Source organism: Tyto alba, unplaced genomic scaffold, assembly GCF_018691265.1.
Source record: "Tyto alba isolate M040663 unplaced genomic scaffold, T.alba_DEE_v4.0 Super-Scaffold_3, whole genome shotgun sequence".
NCBI lineage: Eukaryota > Metazoa > Chordata > Aves > Strigiformes > Tytonidae > Tyto > Tyto alba.
The window spans coordinates 11,833,178-11,854,796 of record NW_024881304.1 but is presented as its reverse complement, the minus strand read 5'-3'; the positions used below and the strand labels follow the sequence as shown (position 1 = coordinate 11,854,796).

Genomic DNA, 21,619 nt, shown 5'->3' with positions numbered 1-21,619 from the left:
ATGAAGGGGATGAAAAAAAGAAAGGCGGGGGGGGGGGGGGGAGAGAAAAAAGCAGAGTGACCACAGGCAAGGAGCTCATCTCCACAGCATCGTGTGTGTCCCCCCCGGGAAGCACTGTAACGCGGGCGGCGGTGGCAGGAGGCTCTCTGCCGCGTGGCACACCCAAGTCCCCCGCATATGTTGGCCCGCCGAAGCCAGCTCCTGCTGCCTGCCAGGGCCTCGCAATCTGGACAGGCACAGATTTTGTGCTGGAACGGGCGCCCTCTCCGCAGAGCCGCCTGCCACGAGCGACAGGCTGCACCGGCAGCAGCCGGAGCGCGCACAGCCCGCAGAGCCAAGGCAGCACAACAAGGCGGCTCGCGACCGCCGCGCGCTGCTTCTCTGCGGCTCTGGAAACCTCCACGTTGGACCAAAAAAAACCCCAGCTAGGCGCACAATGCAGACCACCACACCAGTGTGCGCACACTGTCTTCAAAGTCAGATGAAAATTTTCCACCAAAACCATCTTCCGCAGCTTAGACTCCCTCATCCTCTTCCAAAAAAGCTGTCATTGACTCTTCTTCGCAAGTCCCAGTGCTAGGAGCTTGCAAGATCTACCCTGGGAACAGTGCTGTGCCTCCAAGGAGTTTGGGTTGGCCCTGGTGCTGTCCCTGATCTGTAAATCAGGCGCCACAGCCAGACTCCACCACCCCAACGCGTGGGAAGGTCCCGCTTGATGTGATCCATCATGGACTCCTCCAGGAGGAGTGAGCCTGGGGCATCACAGTGGGCTGTGGAGAGGAGAAGGAAAATACGACCAAGCCGCTGTTTCTTTACAAAATTATTTTGTGCTGAAATATTGCGCTTTCTGGGACAAATATTTCTTCATTCATGATCTCACCAGAATGCCAGTTTCCAGTGGAAATTTAGATTAAAAATTATATTTTTCCTCCAAGGAAACGAAATTCCTTTTCCCCAGTCAGCCCTACCAATGACTCCTTTTGATGCAGCAGTGACAGATGCCTCCCTGACATCCAGGTACAGCTCAAACTGCAAAGGACAAATGCTCCACACAGTCCTCAGTCACCTACCCCAGACTACAAAACATGAGGAAACTCACTCTGATACCTTTCCCTGCCACGAAAACACCGTGTGCTCCCAGCTCGCTTACCTCCTCCCATCATCACTGAAGCTCAGCCATCAACAGCAGAGGGGAAAAACTGTAACTACGTCTTTATTTGAAAATTTTTCCCACGCATTTAGAAATCGGTTGCGGTGGGGCTGCTTGGGTACGTGCTGCTCAGTACCCACATTTTTCATGGCTGTAGAGAAAGCCAGCAGGCTGCCAAATGCTTTCAAACTGGGCACTTGGCTGGGACTAATCAACAGATGTGCCCAGTCAACGCCCTACAGCGTTGCTTCTGCTCTCTGACTGAGGGATCAAACTTTATTAATTATCCCACTTGAAACTGATTCTTTTTTGCAATAAAATCTCAGCTCCTGGTCTCAATCCTCTCAATGAGTAATTCCATCAAGGAAACTCTTCTTGCAGCACCATTCACAGAAGCAGATTAAAAAGTGGTGAGAAATTATGTTCAGAAAGAAGCTCTATTGAGCCATACTCATGAATAATCTCTCTGTCCACTTGCCTTTGATTACCAGTTGGAGAAGTAAGTTTGCAATGCACTTGGTACCTCGCAGCATGCAGCTCTGCACTTTTATCCATACTCAAATGCATCCTTGCATCTGCGTGCAAGACTGGAACAAAACGCTGCTGCAACACAACAGCAGACACCATGTATTAACAGCTCACTGAGTTCAAAGGCACGCAGCAGCAAAGAATTTAATTAAAATGTTAAAATTAAACAGGAAGGCATCCATTGTTTAATTTTTTGGCAGGCATGTTCTTTCAAACTGGGACCTAATTCCACACCAGCACTCTGACTGTCCTTGGAGATGGCAATCAGGAGAGCTCTGCAAGATTTATCGGCTGCTGGATTTGGCAGTGGGGGAATCCCACACTTGCTTTGGTTTTCAAACACAGTCTCCAAAAAAGCACTTGGAGAAACTGCTCAACTCCAAAGGATAATTATTTCAATATATGTATTCTGCAGCAATAAGCCAATTTCCAGTATCAAACCTCACCCCATCAGGCTGGACTCAATATACACCCACAGGCATCATTCCCCCTTACAGTCCCAACTGGGAGCTGCGGCCTTGACATGTCCAACCTCTCCCAGCCACCACTCTCCATACTAAAGTTGTTTTAAATGGGGTAAAAAACTGATGCAGAGCAGTGCTTTTTCGTGTGCAGCATAGCTTCTGCGTGAGGAATTAGCAGAGGTAAGTAACTATGTGGTTTTAAACTTGCACACAGATGGGGAACTTGTTTTGTTTTGCTTCAAGCATACCTCCAGGACACAGCCAGGGAGAACATAATTCTGAAAACAGTTCAAGCAAGGCTCTAGTTTGCTTGTTAAATAACTAAGATATTTTCTGGCACCCTGCGGTATTTTGTCTTGGATGCTGAAGGCAGCCACAGGCCACAATATGGCCCATATCAGGAAGGCTGAACTAAGAAACCAGTTCTCTCCTTGGTTTTTGGGAACCTGGGAAGGAAGATTTTGCTACTTCTATAGTATTATTTGTGGTGCCACAGAGGCTTTTGACCTAATCTTAAGGAAGATCAGCAAATGCAGTGTCAAACATGGGGCTCCAATACAAGCACCCAACATGCAAGTGCCAAAGTATTTGAGCTGAGGCTTAGCATTTCAAGCCAAAGATACTTTGGATTTGCATCACCTGAGAAATAACACAGGAGGGCAGAGCATTAACATCAGGAAAAGTGAAGACTGAGGACAGATACAATATACATCTTTTTGAAATTCAAAGAACTACTGAAGAGCTGTTACTATAAATTACTTCCTGATGTACCAATCACCTTGCCGATGTTAGGTAGCATTTCTTTCTGAGATCTTCTGGGCAAAATTTCACCCTCAATACTTGCGGTTCTTGAGGGCTTCTAGTGAATATTCAGTCAGGCTGTTTACAGCTGGCTGTGGTATTTCTTATGCAATAAAGATCCATTTGACTGGTCAGGGATTTTGCAAGACAGTCAAATCAGATTTATTTCTAACAGCGGGTCTGGGATTGTACACCTCATCTGAAAATGTGCAACGCTTTATTGAAATCTTTCTGCTCCACAGTTTTTCTCCTGCTTCCTTAACACAGAGAAACAGAAGACTACCTCCCCTCTGCACATCTCAGTGCCTAGGATGCTTGTTGGGGTCTCCTTAGCAAAGAGACATCCCCAATCCCCCAGAAAAAAAAAAGCCCCCTGTGGAGGGTATCATGATCTCTGACCATTCTGAAAATATCCTCGCTAACTTCTGCCTTGTGATGGCACCGCCAAACTGGGACTGGTACATCTGCACCAACGCTTACCTGGGAACAGGAGCCCACAGAGCTCCCCCCAACTTTTATCCCAAGCTCCATGCTGCAGCACTTTCTGCTCCCCACAGCATTAGCTCAGCAGCTCTCCCAGGCTCTGCCTCTAACACAGCCTTCTCCCCAGATGCTAAGGCATTTTAGAAAGGGCACAGACAGAACAGCTTGCTCAGAGAAACACATTTATCTATCCGTTAGAACATCACAAAGAAAGGAAAGGTAAAACAATAAAGGGCAATGAGGACATTATCTCCTCCTTTTCTGGCAATTATTCCTGGACCCTGCACGTACCCACTGCTTTAAGGACCAAAGTTGGCATTAGGCTTGTGAGACCTTTCTGCTTTCCTCTCCACACTGAGGACTATAACATTGCTTCATGCCATAGATGGCTGCTCATCTGGAAAACCCCTCTCTTGAGGGGTCACGTCAGTCTAATCCTCTGCTGATCCTTCTCCCTTAGCAGCATTACGAAAATGCTCAACCAGGGCAGCCACCGAGCTGTCCGATGCAAGACTTACTGCCGAGACTTTGCTCCCCCTCACCACAAGCAACCTCTGAGCCTGACAGTGGGAGTCCTCTCCTCACCACGCATATCAGCTTAGGTTTGAGCAGTTTGCAAACGTATGCAAATACTATGTGCAAAAATCTTCTGGACTGTGCACTCATGGATGTGCCCGCATCCATAGGCCGTTAATGAGGCAACACCTAATATTTTTTGATTATATAAAAGGTTCTTAGACAATGCTTCTTTACCTGACTGAATACCATTAACAAACCTTTTCGGTGACATAATTTGTATCTACAATTATACTCACTGAAACTCCCACCATCTTATGCAATTTAAGCATTTCCTTAAGAATGGGGAGCAATATTAGCTTTTCTAACTGAGTGAAGTATTCTGAATGGGAAAACACTGCTTCCAAAGACAAACCTGAGAATTCTCTACAATGGCCAGAAGATAAAACTGTGCAAATTAAACAAAGCAAAAGCTTACAGTTTTGGCTATATTCAGTATTCTTTTGCTTTTGCCAAAAAGCAAGCAAGCTGTCACCTTAGCAACTATGTCACACTTTGCACTACATATGCCACTTTGAACAAACACCTTAAAAGCAGCACCTCCATGCTGTATGTTCCTTCCCATAATGTTTTTTACAGCACTTTGCAGATCCCACCCGAGAGTAAAAGCCATTAAGACCCCTTTGGCCAGTTGCTGGGCTGGACAGCCAGACAGACAGCCAAGTGCTGTTTTCCACACTGCACCTCAGGACCATTATACTACTTAACTACTTTTATTCGGTGCTGAAGGAGAAGTTGCGCTTGCAGAGATGTGGCATGAGCACTTTGCCTTCCACTGCCAGCCCTGTGCAGAGCCTCTCCCCTTCTCCTGTGTCAGAAGGATGTTCCTCTCTCCCGAAACAGAGTGGAAACTTCAGCCAGCGACCAGGAGGTCTCCTGCCCCTTGGGATCACACATAGTGCCATAAATCCAGGTCAACTCAGGGACCACAGGATCCAAATGGTGAAACGGTTTTATCACAAGTATCTCCAAGCTTGTCCGCCCTCAACTGCAACATCCGAATCCAGAGATGTCAACATGCATGTCTCTTATCCAGGGGACCAATTATGCAGATGCTGATTTACAGGAGTGATGACTGAAACATTTCCCTCATAAAAACTGGCAAGGAGACTCTAACTGTCTATATCTAATGGCGAAACCCTCTATCTCCATGCATCTTGCTAGTTTGAAAGTCAGATCATTTTTGTTCTTCCTTTCATAGAAACCTGGTTTGCATATATAATCACATTTAGCATTAATGAGTCTCTTCCCTCATCTTCTATTCGTAATGCTTCAAACATTCACATTCAGATAACACCAGCAGATTCTGCCATCAAGAAGGTGGCTTACCATGAGGGGATTTTACCAGTTTCACCAAGGGTTTTCCACAGAAGCAGTACATAACTCCAAAAACTCCTTCCTCTTGGAGCACTGTATCTCAACCATATGTGCTAATCCTACGTAACTCATTTATATCAGGTCCGACTCAGGGCTGCTTGAGAATCATCAGGATTTAAATGAATTGTTAGGTGAACTTTTAAAATCAACTCTTCCATGATCACAATGTGAGCCTAAGTGGAAAATGGTAGGCACTTCTCAGATGAAAGATGTCATTTATTTGCAATGCGGTCAGGCATTGCTGACCTTTTCTCCTTCCCTCCTTGCCTGGACCAGCATTTGTACCATTTTAACAGCAACTTTTCAACAGGACAAGATTAGCACAGTTCTCAGATTCCAACAACATACGCACACAAATAAACATGATTGTGAACAGCATGCAGAACAGCCATTGCTCTGCAGTCTGTGTAAAACCATGGAATCATAAGACATTTTCTGCTCTTTCACTTGTGTTCTGGGGCTTCAGTCTTTAGGGCCTCCATCCTTCTTCTGCTACCATGATATAAAAGCATATGGTTTATCAAAGCCAAAGGCTTCAGAATCACAGAACTCCCAGAAGCTGAGACTTTCAGACCACAAGGTAAAACACCATGTAGGCACTGCTATTGCTTCTGCTGCCCGGTCCCACTGACCGAGTGACATATGTATGGCTTTCACACCCGTCTTCAGCGAGACTACAAAAACTTTTCAGACCTTTCCTATGGCACACAACAGAACCTGATGTCTAACACCAAAATCCACCTCCCAGTTCTTCCTAATAAAAATAACTTGTTCAGAGTACCCTGCCTGCACATTGCCGATGCCCCGATATGTGTTCAGAAGTTGTAGGTCCAACGACAAGAACCGATAAAGCCTGTTTCACAGGGCTTGGGTCCGTTGGACTCTCACATCCCATTGTTTCACTCTGGCAGTTTTTGTCTGTACAAAGCTGCAGTGTATTTTGCATGCATTATGTTAAGCTACCTATAAGAAATCATCCAATTAATTATAGCTTACACAGAAAGGTTAGTTACACAGTAGTTACCTTCCTAATATTAAAATACCATAGAACTGGATTTACAGTTTTTGATTAAGTGTCACATGTTTTACTGACCTGACACTACACATACGAGACTTTTGAGGTGGTAACTGGGACCAGGTTTTCAAGAACAGCTAGGTACCTACACCTCAAGGCAGACATAAAAAAAATTGCCAATACATTTTTTACATGTGTTTGTGGATCTTACACATCTTATACAAGATGGATGGACTCAGCACTAAATGCAGCATCTGAACCTGGCATTGCATAAGCAACATCAGCAAGCATAAACAAATATTCCTTTTATTAAGTCTTTTCTTTCAATATGAGGGTAAAGAAGATCAAACACTCAACTCTTCCAATCCTGCATCCATGAGGAGCATTAAACTTCAGCAAGGTTACCCTGCTCCATCACCTAAAGCCTCTGCCCAGGCCAGAGTAGCAGCCTTCTGATTCAGCAAAAACCAAACACACACAACCAAACATAATGAAGTCTCAAGCAACTACAAAATATCTCAGGCCCATAATACACTATACAGAGCGAATCACTAATCACACATGCCTCATGAAAGCATTACCTTCTTAGTTTTTTTCTTTTTTTTTTTCATTTATTTTCAGCATCTCCAGATATCTAGGCTTTTCTAGGACACACTTCAAAGCATGCAGCTACTTATGTCCATTCATATGCATGCAAATATAATCCAACAAAAGCGCTCCGTGGCCAGATGAGCAATCAGAGTTAGGACAAAAGACAAGACTTATCATCAGTCTTTCAAGATTCAGATTCCCTTCCCCTTCCAAATACACATCTGTGTGCAAGGCAAGGGGTGCTAACACATTCAGAATCTATACAATCAAAGCAAGCTTGACTCTTGCCAGGCTAGCAACAGCCTGGCCTTTTTCCTAGCTCACCAGTCAAATAATCACATTATGAAGGCAAGGAAGCAAAACAAGGTTAGCTTGGTCCATGTAACACACAGGTATTTTTCAAACTGCCTTTCAATTCCTTTGTCCAATTTCCACCTGAGATGAATGGAGAACTGTTGTCGGAATAGCCTGCACTGCTTGGGAAATCTCTGGCATGTCCCGTGAAAATGCTCACAAGCAGTGATGATCTGCAGTCATGCAAGGCCTGGAATGTATTTTCTCTGCACAAAGGCAAGAATTAAAACATCAGACACATTTGGGGTCGTTGAACATCTTAACGCCCATTTACAAGTTGTCCTATCAAGAAAAGCCCCAGTGTCCTCCAGATCTGTCCTGCAAACATAAATGACTCACATCTGCCCTGATACAAACAGCACTGGCTTAGAAAGAGCTACTTATACAGTCTTTGTGCCCAAAATACCCCTTCTGCTGTGCCCATACCAGCCTAGACAGGGCTGCAAGCTGGTGGAGCAGGGAGCTTGCTGCACAGTATTTTAAAAAAAACAACCTGCAGATAATCAGCCAGGCAACTGCCACACCTCCCAACTGGCAAAACGGTGGTTTCTTCATCTCTGCTATTTATCAAGGGTAAAAGGCATTAAGGACAGCACCTGTTATTTTACAAGGAAACTGGACAAACGTCAGGTTGATTTGGGTCTGCAAGAGGAAAGTTGTTTGAGTCAAATCACTGCAAGGAAGCAGCAAAAGTAATTACACACCTCAGCCTCGACATACGAAGTTTCCATTTCTACACAAATATTTTTGCAGGTAACCACCTGATTATATATGAGGCGGTTCAGACACACATCACACTGCAATGTACACAGAGCCTGCTTTTCACTGAACTTGCTTTTGTAGGGCTCCAGAGAGGCAACAACTGCAGAACAAATAGACCACAACTGACAAACCTGCTTGTCTTGCTCACTTTGTGCAGACCCCAATAAAAGCAGTCTAAACACATCCAGAAATTCACAGGACTGAAATTAATCCAGGGAGATGAATGAACATATTTCTTCTCTTTCATCTTTCCATACTCATTATTGTCAGGTGCACATATAGGAGAGTCATTTCTCAAGTGAAGTTGTAATAGTGTTTGTGACATTGCAACTGCTTGTAGTGCCACAGCAGATTATTGTGAGGAGTAAACTTCAGAAGGACACCCTCTTCTCATGAAAAGATCTGTGGAGTAACAGCCAGGGAAATAAAGAGGAGGAAGAACAAACACAGCTTTGAAACAGCTTTTCCCTGACCCCAGTCCTTGCCATGAAGGAAGAGTTGACTCAAAGCTAAAAACACCCAGGGCCCATCTCATACAGCTGTGTGCAGTTTTCCAAGCCCAATTTGTGATCCACATACTCCAAGTACACAATCCTACTGTCCTGGGTTGAGTGAGTGGTGGAGTTTTTTGGTGGCAGGGGAGGGGGCTATCGGGGCGGCCCCCTGCGAGAAGCTTCTCGAAGCTCCCCCAGCTCCACTTCTGTTTGGGAAATTGAGCCCATCAGCTGCACCTCTGCCATAATGTATTTAAGAAGGGACGTGGTGACGGGCAGTGGGACTTGTGAGGAGGAGTTGCTGCAGCTGCGTGAACACCAAGGTCAGTGGAGGAATGGAGGAAGAAAGGAGGGGGGAGGTGTGCCGGAGCAGAGACCCCCCTGTATCCTGTGGGGAGACGGCAGGGCGCCCCCCCCCCCGCCACCCATGGAGATCTACGGTGGAGCAGACATTGATTTATGGTCTGTGGCTTCTGCTTGCCTGATCAAGGTTCTGTGCCCGAAGAAGGCCGGGGTCTCATGGGAAAAGGCAGCCCCGCTGCTGTAATTCAGCGCTGGGAGGATTGCAGCATGCGGGGGAGTCCCACGCCAGAGCAGCTCGGGAAGGGCTGCAGCCGTGGGAGGGAATCCAGTCGGAGGAAGTTAGTGACCCATGACGGAGCAGTGTGGGGAACGCTGCGGCCCGTGGGAGGAATTCACGTCGGAGAAAGTTTGTGGAGGACTGTCTCCTGTGAGAGGGGGACCACGATGGAGCAGGAGGAACAAGTTCCGGACACTCCCCTCACCGAAGATGAAGGAAGTGGCAGCGCTGACTGCACCCCCCATTCCCTGCCCCTGCACTGCTCAGGGAGGAGGTAGAGATATCGGGAGCAGAGCTGAGCCCGGGAAGAAGGGAGGGGTGGGGGGAAGGTGTTCTCAAGATGTGGAAATGCTTCTCACTGTCCTACTCTGTTATGTGTTGTTAGTGTCTGTAATAAATGTATGTTCTTTTTTTTCTTCCCCTAACGAGTCTGCCTTTTGCGCATGATCATAAAGGGGAATTTTTCCCCATCCCAGTCCTATCTCGAACCCCAAGCCTGGCTCTCTGTCCCTTCTCATTGCCGGAGGGGAAGGGAGAGAGAGCTGCTGCATTGTGGTTGGCTGCCAACCAGGCCCAAACCACAACACCTACCAACACAGAGTTAAAAAAAACCCACAACTCTTGCTTAATTGCTACAAGTTTGAGGGCTTTTTTTGTTTTGTTTTTTACTTTCTCTTTACCTTGCCTGGGCCTGAGCCAGTGTTGTCTCTTAATGGCTTCTAAATGCAATTTCTTGGCTGAAAATAAGATTACAAAGTACACGGGAAATACAAATGAAAACATATTACAGTGTTGTGAGTATTCAGAATAATCAGTCTTATCTTAGCATCTTCTCTCTGGATGTTAAGTGATAGTCAAAGTAGAAAACTGAAGGTCAGATAAAGTCCCTGCTCCACGAGACAGAAGCCCATGTCTCAGCCAGACTATGCATAAACTGGAATTTGCACACCTATAGATTAATTCTGCAGCAGTTACAGTTTCACACTTGAGAAACTTACAGCTACCTCAGTTGTATCCTCACTTGCAAATGCTTGCACTCGTTAATAGACAAATTTCAGCTGCACCACTCTACAAGAGGTTTATTAATAAAAACATGCTGCACCCCTGTGCCACCATGGGCCTACCCAAACTGCCCAAAAGATGAGAGTGCAAATTCAAGGCCAGACTGCCTGGACCAGCTGAGGACATTTTCAGTCTACGCCATCCCCACCCTACCAGCCCTTCTGATGAGCCCCCATTCCTCTGCCATCTGTGCTGCAACACCACAAAACCTCCCCCCAAGCACAAGAGCCACCCCACGCCCAGAATCACTGCATCACCAGCTGGGCTATGAACTTTATTTCTTTGCAGATGCAATCTAGGACTCAAGTGGGAGGTGTTAAGAGGTGCCATGAGTAGCATATGGGCTATAGTACACAAACAACAGGGCAGAACTGCCAGTTTTCCCCTTCTTAGATTGCAGAAAGGGTTTTCCCCACCTCTGTGTCCTACCTGCTTGCTTTTCACACTAGAAATCCAAAACTTGGCTTTCTGGGAAATATGTATTAAAAAAAAAAAAAAAAAAAAAAAAAAACCAAAACACAAGTTTTCCAAAAGCAGAAGTTAACACCTCCCTTTTAGATGACAAATAAGCCAAAAGAAGAAAACATTAAAATTACTTGCAGTTGCTTTCCCAAATCCTAAAACTCTGTAAAGCTTAGTGCTATGATTCAGCTGCCACACCACTCACATGACACGGGTCACACCCTCTGACAGGTGATTACTACAAAGCTCTGAAAATCTCATCAGCGTTAACAAGAGCAGGTTTAATAAATTCCACTGTCACCAGCACTTTTTGCATAAAAAACCCCACTCACACATCATTTAACACCTGAAATGAAACAGCTGTAAATCCAGCAATTAGTGGTATAATTTGACTGTTCTGATCAAGCGCACCGAGGGCTGTGAGGATGCCAGGGAATGTGGAAGTGGCCACAGAATCGGATGGAGCTTTCAGTCTTTTTTTTAAAGTTTAAAATGATAATTAGGCTGATAAAAGGAGTCTGAGGGGGAGCTGGTCACTTAGTTGATACTGGAGATGGTAGAGAGAAGGGGTAGGCAGGATGACAGGAGAAGGAAGATGGAAGCAACAAGATGAAGTGAACAGAGCTGGAATTTAGGTCATCCAAAAAGCCTTTCAAGTATATTAAAACAAAAAAGTCTTCCACACACTGAAACACCATATGCTAAATGTGCTCAATTCTACTTACACATACATGTCAAAAGGGGGAAAAAGTAATGTCTCAGACCATCTTAAATGTTAACACACCCTGCACCCTCTTCCCACATTCCCTTATTGCCAAGGACGGGTACACCTCAGCTGTGTCAAAGAGCTCTGTTTACATACAGCCGCATGTGCATTTACATATATACAACCAGGCAATGTGCAGATAGAGCAGCCAGAAGAGTTCTACATGTGGCTTTCAACCATGACAAAGGCAGCTTTTATATTCGGCTGTTGGAAGAAGTTACAGACCTAGGAAACTGCCAAGAGAGAAAGAGTTCCCAGTTGCTGTCCCGAGGACGCCAACGCACTGCGGGGATGAGTTTCCTCGAAGGGCAGAGCCTGCACCCCCCAGCCCGGAGCCCTTCCCGGAGGAGTTCACTTCCCAACCGCCTCCAGACATAGCTTCACTGGGCAGACAGTCCAAAGACCACGCTCCCAACCAGATATTTGTCACAAAAATAGCTTTGCTCCCCATTCTTCTGCTCTGCGGCAAGCGCTGCGGGGCCGTTGAAGCACCCCCAGACCCACGTCTGGGGCTCAACCCCTGAACGTCCTGAACTCCTCCTCGAGGCAGGAGCAGCAGCAGCTGGTGGGTTTGCAGGAGCTCTGGGTGAGGAACATAAGGGACCTCGTCCATCCTCCACGTGCAGGTCACCCCGCTGCAGGGCCTCCTCGTCCCCATCACCCACCTGCACGGGACCTGGTGCTTCGAGGCGCCCAGCGGAGAAGAGCTGCTGACGGCGGGCAGGGACGGGGTGTGGGGTGAGCAGCTGCCCCCGCCACGCCAAAACCCCTCGCAAACACCCCACGGCCACATGGATAAACGCACCCGCATGGGGATGCGCCTCCCAAAACACACGGCTTACATAATTCCCCAGCCAGCCGGCGTTAGGGGAACATGATTAATCCTCCATGACATGTTCTGAACTTTCCGTTCAGAGAGGCTCCCTCCTCCCGCAGACCTACCGGCGATGAATGTCATTTGACCTGCAGACTTCACTACGAATGAGCATCAGAGCAACAAACAGTGACATTGCTCCTAAAACCAATTATCTGCCTCCTTCCCTGCTCGGCCCAGAGACAAGTTTGCTAAATGCATAATGAGGATTTTGGGGGGTTGTTTTGTTTTGGTTTTTTCTTTTTTTTTTTTTTTTTTTTTCCCCCGTTTAAAAGAAAAAAAAAATCGTTTACATCGTGCACGAGGGGATACACACCCCGTCACACACAAACCCAGCCCCCCAGCCCACCCCGCTGTGCCATGAGCGTCCCCAGCCTCAGCCCCTCGCCCCCAGCCCCCGTGTCCCCTGTCCCCAGCCCCCGCCGCTGTCCCAGCCCGGTTCCCACCTGTTCCGCGGGGCGCGGCGCCCTGCGCGCACTTTGGAGACAGTCCTGTGTGTGTGTATCCCCCCCCCCCCCCACCTTCCGCCAGCCCACCCGCGGCCGAAGCGCTGCGCGACACCCCCCCACCCGCCCCCCCCCGGGGACTCACCCACTCGAGCACCCTGAGGAAGGCCAGCGGCTCCTTCACTACGCGGAAAGTGCCCGCGGAGGCGAGCTGCGGGCAGAGAGAGGCAGTCAGCACCGCGCCCGCTCCGCGCTCTGCCCGCCCCGCCGCCGTATCCCGCCCGCGGGCTTCCGCGTACCTGGTCCACCGCCTCCATGGCGCCGCAGCCCCGCGGAGCCGAGCGGAGCGGCGCGGAGCGGCGCGGAGCGGTGCGGAGCCGCCCGCCAGCCGGGGATGCGCGGCGCTGCCCCCGCGCACGCCGGGCGGAGCAGCCGGGCGGGGCCCCGCGCCCTCCGCACCGCCCCGCGGAGCCGCCCCGCGCCCGGGCACCGCTCCGGCCTCCGCGCTGCTTCGCCCGCCACTCCGCCACTCTTTAAATTAGTATGTCGCTTTGTTTTGGCTTGGTTTTAGTAATTTATTTATTTATTATTTTTGTTGTTGTTTTGGTTTGGGGGGGGGTTGTTTGGTTGGTTTTTTAAATATTTTTTTTATTTTGGGGCAGGGAGGGAAAGGAAAAGGTCAGGGAAATTAAAACAAAATAAAACAAACAAACAAACAAACAAAACAACCAACAACAAAAAAAAACCACAAAAATCAAACAACCAACCCCTCCCCCCCCAAAAAAAAAAAAAACAAAACACAAAAACCAACGACAAAACCAATCTAAACAAAAAAAAAAAAAAAAAAAAAAAAAAAAAAACACAAAAAACAACCAAACAAGGACAAAAAAAAACCAAACGAAAACAAAAAGCAAACAAAAGACCCCCCGCCTCCCCCACCGCCTACAAAGCAACTATGAATATTTTTGTGGAAGCAGCAGGGATGGGATGGCACCACGTTGCACCGTGTCCTTCTTTCCCCCCTCTCGGGGCGAACTCGCCTGCTGGCTCCGGCCGGGCTGCAGCTCTGCTAGCCTGCTCGCAAGCGCTCGCTCCCTCCTGCTTTTGTAGCATTTCCTTGACAGCAGAACAGCATTTTCTGTCTTGCCGTGGTTCTGGCCTCGTTTCCCAACATAACCTTAATAATTATAATGCATCCTGGATGGCAGAGCCTGGTGGGAGCAGCAGATTGCTCTGTCCGTCCGTGCTTGTGCTGCCCTTGCTTGCGGAGAGAATTTCCAGCTCCTTGTGGCATTAAAACATCACCATGAGGGTTTTGCCATGGAGCCAACTCCTGCCCCAGCAAAGGCTCAGGAAAGCTTTAAGGGCACAAACCCATCACCCTATTTAACAGCACATATCCATCAACTAGATTTAGGCCCTGATTCTGCAAACATTTGCATATTCAATTTAACTGCCACCCTGACAACCAGTTATGCCACCAGAAGGACACCAGTGCTCAAATAGGATTTAGGCCCTAAGTAGGTCAGAGACAGCAATATCTGCCTAAAACATACCTGAAGGTTTTATACCCTAGAAGGAATCAGCCATCTGCAAAAGTTTAATAAGTCAATTAGTTTTGCTCAGATTAAAGCTCTATTTAAATAAAATTCCAAATGTATTCTTGGAGTAAACAAGATGTGGGCAAGAGGGGAAGAATTTCTGAAGGTTTAATTGGAATTTGCACCAGAGGATTTTGTGTCAGTCATAGATCTGCAACAAACCCAGCTGAAGTCTATGGTAGCAATGAGACTGGGTCCAGTTCTGTTTTTTCTTTTTTTTATAAATAATCTTTATTTACCCTATCAAAACCAGCTTTGAGGTCAGAATTACAATTGCATTTCAGTTTTTCAAGGAAAAAAACCCAACACACGGTCGTATTTTGTGTCCTCCTTTTTTTCTGCCCTAGGAAAAAAAAAATAGGAAAGAAAAATAGAGAACCTTGCCTTACAAAATGTTATCAAGTAAGCTTTTTTTTTTTTTTTTAATTTATTTAAATAACATCTAGGAAATATAAAATGCTTATCAGCAACTCTAGTAACCACCTTCTGGTGACCTGGTGCCATGGAAGGCAGAGGCCCTTCACAGGGACAGAGCATCCCTAAATCTCCAGGAGGCACAAGCAGGCCTGCTGACTTTCAGCCAGCACTTCTCCCCCTGGTGCAGAGCTGCGGGGCCAGGCTACTGCCAGCCCCCTGCCTTCAGCTCTCATACCTGAACAATAAATCAGTTCAGTCCCCAAGAAGAGCACAGTAACCATGCTTCCTCCTGCAGAGGTTTCCAGCTCCAGTATCAGCCATAGTTAGTTTGTAACTAACTATGTAACAAGTAACCAAAGTTCTTGGCTGTGGGAAGTTTCATTACTTGCAGTTTACCATGACTTTCATGTGCTGTTTCCTTTAATAGGTTTCTTTCATGGAGAGACTTACAGCTGTGGATGTACTGAAGCAGTTCAAAAATCTCCCAAGAGATTAAAAAATTACTGAAACATTTAGTAAAGGCATAACCAAGCAGTAGGCTGGGGAGATGTGGAGAAACTTTTTTTCCTTAATTTTATTGGTAGTATATTCTGGAAAAAACATATGCCCAACCTCCATTGACTGCCGTGGAGAGATGCAAGCTTAATTCTCTCGCCCTTTATTAATTATCTCCTATTATAACCCTGAGATTTTTAGCAGCACTTAAACTTCAGTTTTCAAAAATTGTTTTTCTGTCTTTGACAAGAGCAAGTATTCTTAAGACCTTCACCACTGGTAGGTTGAACCCTCTTGAAGACCGGGATGGTTTCCCACTGCTCTCTAGCTCAGCACACTGGGCTTCAGGCAGCTACAGGAGCTCCCTCGTGCTGTGTTTTCCATTCCCTTTCTGCCATCCCAGCTGTGTTTTGGCTTGGTGCTCTTCAGTGCTTGGCCATCCCCACCTCAGCCCCCCTTTGACTGGAAATCCTTGCAGAGCCACAGCAGCAACTTGGTTTTATAGTCAGTGTTCAGTGCCTCTTCTAGCCATTATCAAGTCTTCCAGAAGGCTATTAGCATTTGTACATACTTTGATACGGCAGGGTGTCTCTCTGGCTTTCACAGATGCTTTCTTTATACATGGTCCCAGTTAGCTCAGAAGAGCATCTCCTTCCCAGTTCTTGAGCTTCCTAGTACAAACCTTGCTCTGCAAATGACATTAAGGACCTTTTTTGATACTATGTAATAAAACACTTTGAAACTTAGGTTCAAACTGTCAGAGAAGATAGGTCTGCAGTTGCTGGAGATACAGCAAGAGGCTATACACCAAGATACTAAATTATATTCACTGTTCTCACACCTGAGTGACTGTGCTTGACATGCATTAATCAAAAAATGCCATGAGAGTTGCAGTTACAAATCTCCATGATGAATGAAAAAATAGTCTGGGAAGACCAGAAGTGTTTCATGGGGACAGGACCTTACACCATGAGTGTAATACAGGAGCCTCCCAACCTTTTTCTTTCCTTGGAGAGGATCCACCAGTGCCATAGGAGAAGCAGCAATGCCAGTCCTGCATCACTGTTGGCAGCCAGAGTCCCCCACAGGACACTATTGCTTCAGTGCTGAATATCATAGAATGGTTTGGGTTGGAAGGGACCTTAAAGATCATCCAGTTCCAACCCCCCGCCACGGTCAGGGACACCTTCCCCCAGCCCAGGTTGCTCAAATCCCTGTCCAACCTGGCCTTGAACCCTTCCAGGGAGGGGACAGCCACAGCTGCTCTGGGCAACCTGTGCCAGTGACTCACAGGAAAGAATTTCTTCCTTATATCTAATCTAAATTTTCCCTCTTTCTGTTTAACACCATTACCTCTCATCCTATCCCTGCTCCCCCTGATAAAGAGTTCCTTCCCACCTTTCCTGTAGCCCCCTTTCAGTACTGGGAGGCCACCACATGGTCTCCCCGGACCCTTCTCTTCTCCAGGCTGAACAACCCCAACTCTCTCAGCCCGGCCCCCCAGGGGAGCTGCTCCAACTCCCCCAATCATCCTTATGGGCTCCTCTGGCCCCGTTCAAGCAGGTCCATGTCCTTCTGATGTTGGGGGCCCCAGAGCTGGACCCAGCACTGCAGGGGGGGTCTTGTGAGAGTGGAGTAGAGGGGGAGAATCCCCTCCCTCAATCTGCTGGCCACAGTTCTCTTGATGCAGCCCAGGGCACAGGCAGCTTTCTGGGCTGCGAGTGCACATTTCTGGCTCACAGGCAGTTTTCCATCCACTAATACCGCCCAGTCCTTCTCTGCAGGGCTGCTCTCCATCCACTCCTCACCCAGCCTGGATTTGTGCTTGGAATTGCCCCCATCCATGTGCAAGACCTTGCACTTGGCCTTGTTGAACTTCATGAGGGTTTCCACAAGCCCCCCTCTCCGGCCTGTCCAGGTCCCTCGGGATGGCATCCCTGCCCTCCCGCGTGTCACCACACCACACAGCTCGGGGTCATCAGTGAACTTGCTGAGGGTGCTCTCAGTGCCACTGTCCATGTCACCAGCAAAGACGTCAAGCAGCGGCAGTCCCAACACCAACCCCTGAGGAACACCACTCATGATTGGTCTCCACTTGGACATCGAGCTGTTAACCACAACTCTGAGTGCGACCATCCGGCCAATTCCTTATCCACTAAGTGCTCCATCTGCCAAATCCATGTCTCTCCAATTTAGAGACAACCACATTGTGCGGGACAATGCCAAATGCTTTGCCCAGGCACAGGCAGATGATGTCAGTTGCTCTTCTCTTATCCACCAAGAGATAAATCCTCTTATCTCTTCCCTCTTCAGTTTGGAAAAATAAATTTAAATTGGCACAAATCCTGATACAGCAAGTTTAAAAGCTGAAGTCCTCATTTCAGGATTAGCATCTTGTCCAGCTACAGTGATTTCTTTCCTGTTTCTAGGAAGCATGTACCCTGATTTTTCATTTGGATACAGAGAGTGGGAAGCTTCCCTGATTAATGGCAAGTGTAAGAACTACATCTGCTAGATGTTATATATCAGTAGGCAGAGCATCAAATTGTGCCTACTTCTCGCTCTTAGCTTGGAAAGGTTTTCTTCCCAGGGCTTTACCAAAAGATCCATTTTAGACTTCTGACCTGCCTGAACCTGTATTCTGGCAAATAATTGCCTACTGTGTCTTCCAAGCACCAAGTCAACTAAATTCAGACCTTTGCTCCACACCCATGAATTGCAGACCACACTGCACTGGAAAGCAGCAGATCCATGCAAGCACGGCTGTGCCAGCACCACTCCTGAGCATGTGGCTCAGGATCAAATTGTCCCTGTGGGGCTGGAGAAACAGTCATTGCAAGAGAACACTAACTTCAGGGACAATAGCAGTGCTGCCCCTGCCCAGGGCTGCAGCAGAGCTGTGCCAGCGAGGGACTGAACGAGGACAGTGGGGATTTGTCTTTGCTTGGGATGTCTTTGCTTTAGTTTAAATCTTACTTCCATCTACTAATGGGGAAATGGTTGGGAACGATCTCTTGTTCTGCTGGACTGGACATTAAATGTAAGCCAGATCTACTTACATACAGATATACATGCGCATACGCCTAAAAAAAGTAAGTAGTTGAAAATACCTTTCTGTTTGCATGTGGCAGAGCACAAAGCCTATGACCCATGGATCATCCAGGCTGCAGCAGCAAGGACCAGACGGCGGGGTCACCCAATTTGAAGCAAGTTTAAGGCAACTGGTGATAGCACCAGTGCTATTTTTTTGTGAGCAGTTGGGTGTGGAAATGAGGTCTCGCACACGCGCTAGGAAGACCATATGGCGCTTAGCACACCAGATTTCCCAGCTCCAGCCAGGCCTCAGTCTCACACTCTACCTGTCACTCTTCTCAAGATCCACACTGTTGAGGGTCATTTCATCCTCCGGGGGTCTCCATCAAATTTCTTCGCAATACATTATCCCAAGAAAAGGAGAGCTTGGTGCCATCTCTTGGATCTTTCTGTTGTTTTTAAAGCTACCAGTCATTTTGATTAGGTTACAATATTTTCCCCTGAGGCTGTATTCTGCACCAGGGAGCTTTTAACCTTTTCCTGGCACAGGGGAGTTCACTCTCCCGTCCTAATGCCAGTTGCCAGTCATTTCATGGCTTGGCTTCATTTGTTTGATGCCTTCACTCTAAAATTTAGTAATAGATAAGCAACAATATATGAGACCTTGGGATAACCAAGAATTACCTTCCCTGTGACTAGGAACCACATTTGGGGATCCATGGGAGACACCAGTCTCTGCCCCTTAGGTCCCAGCCAGCTCCTGTACCACATTTTCCAGCACTCATGAGCCTCACCCCTTGTTCTGTTTTCGAATTCTACATTTGCATCCTTGCTTATAAATAATTCTTAATAAACCTAATTTCCCAAAGAACATAATTTCCCAATTTTCCTTGTGTCCAGAGGATAGGGTCAAGCAGGGACATCAATCCCCCTGGCCATATGTTAAGATCAATAAACTAAAGTTTCACAGTATTGCCAAATATTCCACCTTCAGAAGCTGAAAAAAGACTGCATATAGAAACCTACGTATGCTAGTTTCAGAGCAAAATAGATTGGAAAAAAACCCATGTCTCAATATGTCACCAGATAGACAATAAAAAGCCTTCAGGATTCAAATCAGTAGAGCAATGAGGCCATTGCTTATTATTAAGCTAAAGGTACAAAAGTGTTTTTAAAAGGAGCTTTGTTGAATCAGCATTTGTTTTTCTAGCAACATGCACAATTTCTTTAAGCAGGGTTATTTTCAGAGTATGATATGAAAATAATTATGGAGCACTTTCTAAAGGTTCAGTGATTAAGGCAAGCAGCCAGCTGTTTGGCTGCACAGCTGATGTTGACCAAAAAGTATCAAGTCTACAAGTCAAACTATCTTAATAAGATCTCTAGATCTCACACAAGACTTACAATTATTTCTCTCCTGATCTCTAAAAATAGCTGCAGAAATAATCTTTGGTGTTTTTTCTTGGATTTCAGTTACGTGCCCATGAAATTAAATTAAAAATCATATTATTGAAAATAAAGTTTTCCTGAGTCCTAAAGGTTTGCCTGACTTCTCTGCAACCTTTGTTCCATGTATAAAGAGTGATCCTGATTTGATTTTTAAAATTAATCAGTCATTTTTCTTTTCCTTCTAATCCTTCACTGACATCAAGTCTTGTCATTTTTGATCCTAGCTTCCAGAGCATATTGTCTGGCTTTAATCAAAAGCGTTCTCTAATTAGGTTCCAGCTAATTTAGCTTAGACTATTTAAAAGCAAAAAAAAAGCTTCCTTCCTGGTAAAACCCAGCTAAGTTTCATAGGATCTGAACAGGGGTAGCTTCATTTCATAAATATATTGCTGGCAACCAAATCCTTCCCTTAAAAGCAAGGGAATATAATTTATCCTGGGCATTTTGAGGATGATTTTGTACACGGGAACACAAAAAGCACAAATGAGCATGGGAAGCACTGCTGCAGTCATATTCTGTCTCTCTCCAAAAACCTGGGTCTGGAGCTCTAGGAGGGACACTGTCAGGGCTGGAATCCTTCAAATCTAACCTACTTTTCCATTTCTTCCTTTACTAAAGCCAATGTTTAAATGATAGACTTTTTATTCTTAAAGAGAGAAAATGTCAGTGCACCAGCTCCAAGGTACAGCTGCAGAAGCCAGAGCTGCTTTGGGGTAACCACAGAAGAAGGTGCTTGCACCACATCCTGCACGGAGATAATGCCCTCAGCTGTCCCAGCCCCGTGAGACACATGCCTTCACACCCATGCTGTGCCCTGGCCCAATGCCCTTTTAGGGCACCAGGGAGACAACAAAACCCTAAACCCACCTTGCTGCTGTTTTGCATGATGAAAGCTTTTTTCAGGGTAGGGGATTAGAGGGTCAGGGCTAGCCAGTGGAGGGGAGGATTCACCTTGCTCACTCCAGGACTGAATGAGAAATACTGTAAACCCAAACTTGGACCCTCAATACTGGTATAAAGGACATGCACAGCACTTACATCCTTAGAAAGGGATGAGGCAGGCATGCTGCATGCACATGTCTATCCCAGAAGGTATTTCCTCCATCCTTTCCTTGCTAGGGGAGTATCTATTTGTCTCCCTCAGTCTTTATTAAAGCTCTGAAATTTGGCAGCAGAGCAGGTACAAAGCTCCAAAAATACAAAGTGGAAAAAACAAACTCACTGAAATACTCAAATTCACACCAGCACAGCCCTGGAAGTTGTAAAGTATTTTCCACAGCTGGCTAAAATAGTTAATAAAAATGCAAAGGATAGAAAATATCCCAGAGACCATCGCTTTCCAAGGCATACCCATGTAACTCCACATGCATCCACAGCCTGGAGGAGCTGGTGCCCCATCACTTCAGAGAGCAACAACTCCTTCTCCCTAAAACTGCTACTTATTGTTTACCCTGTGGCCTGATCTCTCATGCAAAGCATGGGAGGAAAATTCAGTCTCTTTTCCAGCCAGGGAAAGTTCAAACTCACACCATCCCTTCCAGAGGGTGCCCCAAGCACAGGGCTGCCGGTGAGACTAGGCTGAGAGGCAAAGCATCATCTGCTGTGCAGTCCAGGCAGAGTCACAGCAGCAAGAGGGATGCTCCAAATAAGATCAAAATACTCAGCAGGTTTTACTGGTGGAATGCTAGGCTTTGAAGACAGTGACCCACTTGGATATTCTTGTAAAAGTCATCTCATTAGTACTGGATATGTGGATAGAAGAGTTAAGCATGACACCACTTCCTGTAATCTGCAACACGATTTCAAGAAACTTTTAGGAAATAAGCAGTTCTCTACATC

The 21,619-nt window shown here is 46.5% G+C and overlaps 1 protein-coding gene across 3 annotated transcripts in view; it reads right to left on the bottom strand.

Moving 5' to 3' along the window:
- The window catches only part of SYNPR (synaptoporin), a 111,169-nt gene extending 97,938 nt beyond the window's left edge, over positions 1–13,231 (bottom strand). For 2 of the 3 annotated variants that reach the window (XM_042799367.1, XM_042799368.1), the window contains exons 1-2: positions 13,085–13,231; positions 12,931–12,996 (exon numbers count right to left, since the gene is read on the bottom strand). In XM_042799367.1, coding sequence (XP_042655301.1) covers positions 12,931–12,996; positions 13,085–13,102 — 84 coding nt within the window. In that variant the 5' untranslated portion in view covers positions 13,103–13,231. Of the gene's footprint in view, positions 1–12,930; positions 12,997–13,084 lie in introns of those variants that run through there. The other variant, XM_042799370.1, reaches the window with a different exon arrangement.
- Positions 13,232–21,619: the final 8,388 nt, after the last annotated feature.